This window comes from Carassius gibelio, chromosome B2 (assembly GCF_023724105.1).
Source record: "Carassius gibelio isolate Cgi1373 ecotype wild population from Czech Republic chromosome B2, carGib1.2-hapl.c, whole genome shotgun sequence".
In the NCBI taxonomy this organism is placed as follows: Eukaryota; Metazoa; Chordata; class Actinopteri; order Cypriniformes; family Cyprinidae; genus Carassius; species Carassius gibelio.
The window spans coordinates 10640729-10649997 of NC_068397.1; the positions used below are offsets into that span (position 1 = coordinate 10640729).

General features: G+C 39.6%; 2 protein-coding genes across 2 annotated transcripts; one reads left to right on the forward strand and one right to left on the reverse strand.

Annotated features, from left to right (window-relative positions):
* Positions 1-4861: 4861 nt before the first annotated feature.
* Positions 4862-6649, forward strand: LOC127951425 (uncharacterized). Its single transcript, XM_052549306.1, has 3 exons — positions 4862-5383; positions 5647-5762; positions 5873-6649. Exons 1-3 carry the CDS (start codon positions 5041-5043, stop codon positions 6647-6649), a joined length of 1236 nt encoding a protein of 411 aa, XP_052405266.1. The 5' UTR covers positions 4862-5040.
* Positions 6650-6724: 75 nt separating this feature from the next.
* LOC127950616 (uncharacterized) lies at positions 6725-9056 on the reverse strand. The gene is made up of 3 exons (XM_052547782.1): positions 8575-9056; positions 8140-8321; positions 6725-7819 (listed from the first exon to the last, which is right to left on the reverse strand). Exons 1-3 carry the CDS (start codon positions 8723-8725, stop codon positions 7346-7348), a joined length of 807 nt encoding a protein of 268 aa, XP_052403742.1. The 5' UTR covers positions 8726-9056; the 3' UTR covers positions 6725-7345.
* Between the last annotated feature and the right edge of the window lie 213 nt (positions 9057-9269).

Below are 9269 nucleotides of genomic sequence, written 5' to 3' on the forward strand. Positions count from 1 at the left end.
AGGAAGAGGAGGAGGAGGAGGAGAAGGAGAGGCCGAAACATGATTGGACAGCGGGCCATTGTTGAAGTCCCTGGTCAACGAGGTCAACAAATCAACAAATAACAATAATTACACTATCACAGAGACCAAGCACAAGTTTATGAGATGCAGGGTACAGTACTGTAAAAATAGGGGTAGAAGGAGGAAGAACCAAAAAAAAAAAACCTGCAAAGAGCAAAGCAGAGTAGTAATTTCTGATCAATTTTGAGCTACTATGATAGAACATGTTTTTGTTCATCAAAAGACAAATGACGGAATAATATGAACTTTGTTTTGAGATTAAAAATGTACTTCTCCCTGAGAACTATGTTTTGAACAATGTATTTTCTATTTGTTGGTGTATTGTTTACTGACTGCTTGATAGTGTATATCATTTTGATCACTTTGTTTATGATTTGAGAGCAGTGTTTGATTTTGAACACAGGTAAAACTGTTTTGAGGCGAAAGTTTCATTTTGCAAGAGGAGTCAGAGGTTTTGTAAATAGTGCTTGAAGATGAGGTTTTGTGTTCAATGTTTTCAGAAAATGGAGCAAGGTTTCAGAAATTGTGTTTTAGCAATTGAGAAAAACTGTAATACTGTCACATGGAATTGATGTTGATAGTGTAGAAATTGTGCAGCCAAATGATGATATCTCAGATCATTATTTAGTTCTGTGCAAACTTCATATAGCCAAAATTGTAAATTCTACTTCTTGTTACAAGTATCGAAGAACCATCACTTCTACCACAAAAGACTGCTTTTTAAGTTATCTTCCTGATGTATCCAAATTCCTTAGCATATCCAAAACCTCAGAACAACTTGATGATGTAACAGAAACTATGGACTCTCTCTTTTCTAGCACTTTACAGTTGCTCCTTTATGCTTAAGGAAGGTTAAGGAAAACAGTTTGACACCATGGTATAATGAGCATACTCGCACCCTAAAGAGAGCAGCCCGAAAAATGGAGCGCAGCTGGAGGAAAACAAAACTACAGGTATTTCGTTTTGCTTGGTGGGAAAGTAGCATATCCTACAGAAAAGCATTAAAAACTGCTAGATCTGATTACGTTTCTTCTCTTTTAGAAGAAAACAAACATAACCCCAGGTATTTATTCAATACAGTGGCTAAATTAACTAAAAATAAAGCCTCACAAGTGTTGACATTTCCCAACACCACAGCAGTAATGACTTTATGAACTACTTTACTTCTAAAATCGATACTATTAGAGATACAATTGCAACCATTCAGCCGTCAGCTACATTATCACATCAGACAGTGCACTATAGACCCCCTGAGGAACAGTTCCACTCATTCTCTACTATAGGAGAGGAAGAATTGTGTAAACTTGTTAATCTAAACCAACAACATGTATGTTAGACCCTATACCATCTAAGTTCCTAAAAGAGGTGCTTCCAGAAGTCATAGGTCCTCTTCTGACTATTATTAATTCCTCATTGTCATTAGGATATGTCCCCAAAAGCTTCAAACTGGCTGTTATGAAGCCTCTCATAAAAAAAAAAAAAAAAAAAACACAACTTGACCCCAAAGAACTAGTTAATTATAGACCAATCTCGAATCTCCCTTTTCTGTCCAAGATACTAGAAAAGGTGGTATCCTCACAATTATATTCCTTCTTAGAGAAAAATGGTATATGTGAGGATTTCCAGTCAGGATTTAGACCGTATCATAGTACTGAGACTGCTCTCCTTAGAGTTACAAATGATCTGCTCTTATCATCTGATCGTGGGTGTATCTCTCTGTTAGTTTTATTGGATCTTAGTGCTGCCTTTGACACAACTGACCACAGCATTCTTTTGCATAGACTTGAACACTTTGTTGGCATCAGTGGAAGTGCATTAGCATGGTTTAAATCGTACTTATATGACCGCCATCAGTTCGTAGCAGTGAATGAAGATGTATCATATCGATCACAAGTGCAGTATGGAGTACCTCAAGGCTCAGTACTAGGGCCTCTACTCTTCACGCATTATATGTTACCCTTGGGAGATATCATCAGGAAACATGGTGTTAGCTTTCACTGTTATAAAATTGGATGATGAGTAATTTCTTACTGCTAAATTCAGAAAAACAGAGGTGTTAATTATAGGACCTAAAAACTCTGCTTGTAATAACCTAGAACACTGTCTAAGACTTGATGGTTGCTCTGTCAATTCTTCGTCATCAGTTAGGAACCTAGGTGTGCTATTTGATCGCAATCTTTCCTTAGAAAGCCACGTTTCTAGCATTTGTAAAACTGCATTTTTCCATCTCAAAATTATATCTAAATTACGGCCTATGCTCTCAATGTCAAATGAAGAAATGTTAATCCATGCATTTATGACTTCAAGTTTAGATTATTGTAATGCTTTATTGGGTGGTTGTTCTGCACGCTTAGTAAACAAACTACAGCTAGTCCAAAATGCAGCAGCAAGAGTTCTTACTAGAACCAGGAAGTATGACCATATTAGCCCGGTCCTGTCATCGCTGCACTGGCTCCCTATCAAACATCGTATAGATTTTAAAATATTGCTTATTACTTATAAAATGAATGGTTTAGCACCTCAGTATTTGAATGAGCTCCTTTTACATTATACTCCTCTACGTCCGTTACGTTCTCAAAACTCAGGCAATTTGATAATACCTGGAATATCAAAATCAACTGCGGGCGGCAGATCCTTTTCCTATTTGGCGCCGAAACTCTGGAATAACCTACCTAACATTGTTCGGGAGGCAGACACACTCTTGCAGTTTAAATCTAGATTAAAGACCCATCTCTTTAACCTGGCATACACATAACATACTAATATGCTTTTAATATCCAAATCCGTTAAAGGATTTTTAGGCTGCATTAATTAGGTAATCCGGAACCGGAAACACTTCACGTAACACCCTATGTACTTGCTACATCATTAGAAGAATGGCAACTACGCTAATATTTGTCTGTTTCTCTCTTGTTCTGAGGTCACCGTGGCCACCAGATCCAGTCTGTATCCAGATCAGAGGGTCACTGCAGTCACCCGGATCCAGTACGTATCCAGACATGATGGTGGATCAGCACCTAGAAAGGACCTCTACTGCCCTGAAAGACAGCGGAGACCAGGACAACTAGAGCCCCAGATACAGATCCCCTGTAACGACCTCGTCTCAGAGGACCACCAGGACATGACCACAGGAAACAGATGATTCTTCTGCACAATCTGACTTTGCTGCAGCCTGGAATTGAACTACTGGTTTCATCTGGTCAAAGGAGAACTGGCCCCCCAATTGAGCCTGGTTTCTCCCAAGGTTTTTTTCTCCATTCTGTCACCGATGGAGTTTTGGTTCCTTGCCGCTGTCGCCTCTGGCTTGCTTAGTTGGGGTCACTTCATCTATAGCGATATCATTGACTTGATTGCAAATAAATGCACAGACACTATTTCTAAAGATCTGAAATAGAAGAAATGCAGTTCAGCAGTATTTTAGGGCATGCTGCTTAATTTCAACAGATATTCCATTTATGTAATATTTTTATAAGCAAGATCATTACATTCTTGAAGCCAGTTGCATTTTAAAAGACTTTGTGAAGAATGTTTACTGTTAAATTTATTGATCTTGTAGTGTTTTTATTTCAAAGGACCTGTGAAATTGAAGCTAAATTGAAGGAAAATAAATACATTTTGTTTCTAAAAATATGCTTGATTATTTAAGTTTTACACTTGTAGAGCAAATACTTAAAGTGAATAAAATCAATAAAAAATGTGTTCACCTTACGTATCGAAAGGAAAATATACATATAACTAAAATACAGTAGTAACACATCTGAATGGGTTGTATGTACAAAAAAATGTTTTGCCAACTTTACTAGAATTAAATTTCTTAATTCAACTATATTGTTACTTGTTTTGTCTGTGCCAAATGGCCAATAAAAAATTGTACCGTGAGGATGTGCTGCAATTAGACAATTTAGACTCTATGCCCAATGGGGATGGTGGTGGCAGGGGTGAACGTGGTCGTAGTGTCCATAGGAGAACTGTTCCTAGAGGTAGAGGCAGCAGGGGTAGGAGGAATAGGGCTGGAAGTAATTCTAGTTCTTTGGATCCAGCACCCCAAAGAGGTGGGAGTGGCCGGGGTAGACGTGGCCGTGCTGTGCGTGTGAGAGCCGAGAGATGTGGTAGAGGCAGCAGGGGTGATATGGCTCTAAATAGGGCAGGAAATAGCAATGACAATGGTGGCTTTGTTTTCTTGATAAATTAAGAAGTGTATCAGGACTGTATCAAATGGTTTGATGAGCCTGTTGTTTATCTAGGAGAAAAAGATTTGACCAGTGCTGCACCTTTACACTTTCTGTCCCTCTTTCTGACTGATGACTTCTGGAACCTCATTACAAATGAAATAAACAGATATGCTCATCAGTTTCTAAACTCCTAGCAGCTGAAACCCAGTTCCAGATTTCATAATTGGTATGATGTCTCTGTTACACACCTGGGTTTGGCAAAGTAATGTATAGGAATAGATTTGAGATCATTCTGTCTTTCCTTCATTTCGCAAACAATGATGATTATGTGGGCAGGGGTCAGCCAGGTCATGACAGGCTGTTCAAGGTGCTTCCAGTAATTTAACTGATGATTCCTCTTTGCTCAGCCGTTTATGGTCCACTCGAGGAGCTTTCTCTGAACTAAATGACCATAGATTTAGACTGTATCATAGTACTGAGACTGCTCTCCTTAAGCCTGGAACACACCAAGCCGACGCAGACGAACTAGTGGCAACGAAAACAGATTGCAGGATCGCCTCACGTCGGCAGCGTCTGTGTCCAGATTTGCCCTGACACACCAAACCGATTCTTGACACCTGACGGCCAACTAGCACGTCCGTTCTGCGCCTGCGTAGGAAATACCTTTCCGTACCAGCAGGTGGCAGTAGTCTTGGAAGTAGTTACTCAAAGCGGGAAACCGGAAGAAGCTACAGGGATCCAAACCATATACAAAGATCAAGCAAATCAGAGTCTCGCCATCCACAGACGGATTTGTGATTTTTTGGAAATGGCTGACAAGTTGCAAATGGCACTGGCGTTGTCAGCCCTTGGTATTTTGCTTGTGGAAAAGGAAAGAAATAATCGGACGCGAAAAATACGCAGAAAGCGCACTAAATGGGTGAAACCATGGATTCTCCAGAAACAGGCTCATGGGGCTTTCCCGAACCTGTGTAGAGAGCTGGAACTAGATGAAACCTCCGATTTTAAAAATTTTGCACGGCTTTTTCCGATTCAATTTAACACTTTAAAGGAACTTATCACTCCAATTATACAGAGGAAAAACACAAACTACCGGGATTGTATCTCAGTTGGGGAACGTCTGATGGTAACACTACGGTTCCTGGCAACAGGTAAGCAAGCTAAAGGTTATTCTTTGTTTTAACATTGCAGTACAACACCTTTTCCGTTGTGTACATTTTGGTGTATTATTAAACTTTATAATAGTGAAATGAAATTGATTATTACGGATGGCAATTGTAGCCTACCTGACAGGATACAGCATTTAAAATATAATAATATGATAATACATTAAAATTTGTTTTGTTCTTGATGATTAATTCTCGAAAATGTGTGGAAAATTGTTAATGTCGTTATGTGATTGTATTCTTTGCAGGAGAAAGCTTCAAGAGCCTTTCTTACCAGTTCCGAGTGGGAATGTCTACGATTCAGCAATTCGTTCCCGAAACCTGTGCAGCAATCTACCAGGTCTTAAAAGAGAAATACCTGAAGGTTTGTACACATTCGGACAGTGTAACATCCAAAAATGACTACGATTTATAAAGGGTCTGCCAAAAAAATAAATAAATAAAAAATATTATTATTATCTTGCTGTTTTTCAGTGCCCAGACACAGTGGAAGAGTGGCAGCGAGTTGCCATTGGATTCCAGGCTCAGTGGAACTTCCCAAACTGCCTGGGTGCTCTGGATGGGAAACACATCAACATTCGTCCCCCACCAGGAACTGGATCGACATTTTACAATTACAAGCGCACATTTTCCATTGTTCTAATGGCACTGGTTGACAGCAATTACAGATTCCTTTATGTTGATGTGGGCTGCAATGGGCGTGTTTCAGATGGTGGAGTGTTTAGTGGATGCTCTTTACAGGATGCTTTAGAGAAAAGAACATCGAACATACCTGCACCTGCACCACTTCCTGAATCTGACCAGCTGGCCCCTTACTGCATTGTGGCAGATGAGGCATTTCCCTTGAAGGAATATCTCATGAAGCCATATCCAAACCGCAGACTATCTGTTGAGCAACGCATATTCAACTACAGGCTTTCGCGAGCTCGGAGGGTGGTTGAAAATGCATTTGGCATCCTGGCAAATCGCTTTAGAGTTTTTCTAACTACCATTAATATTCAAAACACTGCCAAAGTTGAGGACATTGTGTTGGCTTGCTGTGCTCTGCACAACTTTCTGCGTACAGAGTGCTGTGAAGCATACATGGCAGCAATTGACCAGGAAGGACTAGATCAAGACCCCGGCCTAGAGCAGGCCTCTCTGCCACACACAACCAACAGTACTTCAAATGCCAAACAGCTCAGGGATAAACTGTGCCAATACTTTAATTCAGACATTGGTGCAGTCCCCTTTCAATGGGGCAAAATATAAGACACTGAATCACTGCAGTGTGCTCCAAAAGTGGGAATGAAAACGCTGTTATCTTTGTGTGTGTTTGTGTGTCTCTGTGTGTGTTGTGTAACTTTCAAGAAATAAAATCTATAATTTTCTAATTCAAAACACAAATTTGTATCTATTTTTTCATTGGTTTAAATGCATGTTGTTTGTGTGCGAGATTCTCAACTTCCTCTTTTATTTAAACTTCAGTTGCTTAGTCACGATTTGAGCACAGAAGAGCCTCCACACACACACACACACAAACAAACACACGTCTAACACTTCTCTATGCATTTGCAGTTTGTATTTTTTTTTGGATCTGATATTTGATATCATATTTTATCAAATGCTCTAATATGCTCGCAGAAGAATTTTGTGTTTCATGACAATGGTGGGAATTTGCTCAATAAAAGTCAGGATTTGACATAATTATGTCTTTTGTGATCTCTTTTTACATAAAGAATTGTGAATGCAAGTACCTTTTTACTAAAAGTCAGTGTTTTATTTTGCAATGTTCAGAACAATGGCCCAACAATTTGCTAGAAGGTAAATAATTAAAAAATAGAAGAGACTTTAAATACTAAATAGAATTGTACAAGCACTATAATACAACTATAATATAAATTACAAATGTACATGTACAACCTACAATATACTGCAAACATGATTACACTTTTGCAATGTAACACATTACAGGTGTGTATACTGATTGACAGATGCATCCAGTGAATGGTTGTGGCCCACTGAATATTTGAAAATGCAATCATCAACCTCATGCTGAAAATGTGGCAGTACATGTGGTGGCAAACTCCGCATTCTGTGTTCTAGATTTTTGCAGAAAGCTGAGATGGCATCATTGGTGTTTTCCTGTGATGCCAACTTTTCCAGAGTTTTGCCGATGGTTCGCATCAAGTATGTGGACTCCTCACTGGAGGATTCATCCTGCATCTTCCTGCGCTTCCCCGGAGGCTTTGGAGTATTTGGTTTCTGTCTAATGGCAGTGGACTCAGCTGTAGACTCCATTCCACAGATCGTGGATTCAGGCAAGGGTGTACTGGGCCGTAGCTCCGCCTCAATGAAGCTGGGCTCTTCATGGGTGCCAGTCCATGTGTCACTGTTGGTACCATCTGAGGGTGAACAGGAATCACTATCAGCCGAAGATTCCTTAAAAAAAAATGTAAAAGATAAAAATGTAAATGCAAATTATGTGATACCATAGATTCTTACAACTGTTCACCAATCACCCATAACAATAACAATAACAGGGCAAAGCTACAACAATACCCTGCAAATTGGTGAAATGGCTCTATTCAGAAGCACTTTATGGCACATTTGTGGAAGATAATGGGACAAAAGAATTTAACGCCTTGTGTTAATATGCTGAGTTACTTGTAAATAGACCCATCTGAAAAATCAGTGGCCACTTAAAAAAAAGCAAAAGGTTTTATTTTATTCTGAAAAAAAAAATAGATTTGGTTATTTACCCTGATAGGTAAATTTGAAGTGCTCTCATTCCTTTTTGTGTGAGGCTGTAGAAACTGCAGGCGGTTCAGGATCCATTGCTGCCTGCCAGTCTTCTGAGATCCAGAACTTCCTGAGGGTCCTTGTTTCTTATATCGCATGTACTGGGTTCGCAATGAATCCCACCGCTTCTTGAGCTCTTTCTCTGAGGGATAAGGTCATATTTTGTGAGCATTATGCCTTATTTGTCAGTTTCATGATTATTGTTAATGCCAAATTTTTACTTTTTTCTCTACTGTACGTACACTAGATGCTAACACATAATTATAATAACTGCCTGTTTTCCATTAACCAAATTATTTTTGTACACTCACACACGTCATTATTCTTACAATGGACCATTTAAAAATAACAAACCAGTTTTCTAAAGACCTCGATTGCCAAAAAGAAAATCTTACCTGATATGACAAGTTTATTTTCGATCTCACGCCACATTTCAGCTTTCACCAATCGGTTGGAATAAGATTTTTCCGTGATGTCATACAAGGCCGGCCTTTCCTGGATCATGCTGATCAATGCATCTTCACTTGCCTCGTTCCAGACAGCCATATCTTTAAATAATCACGAATGATAATCACGAGAAATACAAACAAATGAGAGAGGCAACTATGTCCCCGTTGACTTCATTGTTTATATGCTCCGTCACTTCCGGTTTTTTTTCCTAGCGTGCTGGTTCGCTGGTTGAACAGCCAATCAGAATGATCAGATGGCCCGACTGGCTGACAAGCTCCGACGCCGATTCAACATGTCAAATCGGCCATTACAAAGCCGACGAGAACCAATTTCAGCCGACAATGCGGAACACACTGAGAAGATTTGGTCGGTCGACGCTCGAAAACTGCCCGACGGCCGACCATCGGCTTGGTGTGTTCCAGGCTTTAGAGTTACAAATGATCTGCTCTTATCATCTAAACGTGGGTGTATCTCTCTATTAGTTTTATTGGATCTTAGTGCTTAGTGCACTTTGTTGGCATCAATGGAAGTGCATTAGCATGGTTTAAATCGTACTTATATGACCGCCATCAGTTCGTAGCAGTGAATGAAGATGTATCATATCGATCACAAGTGCAGTGTGGAGTACCTCAAGGCTCAG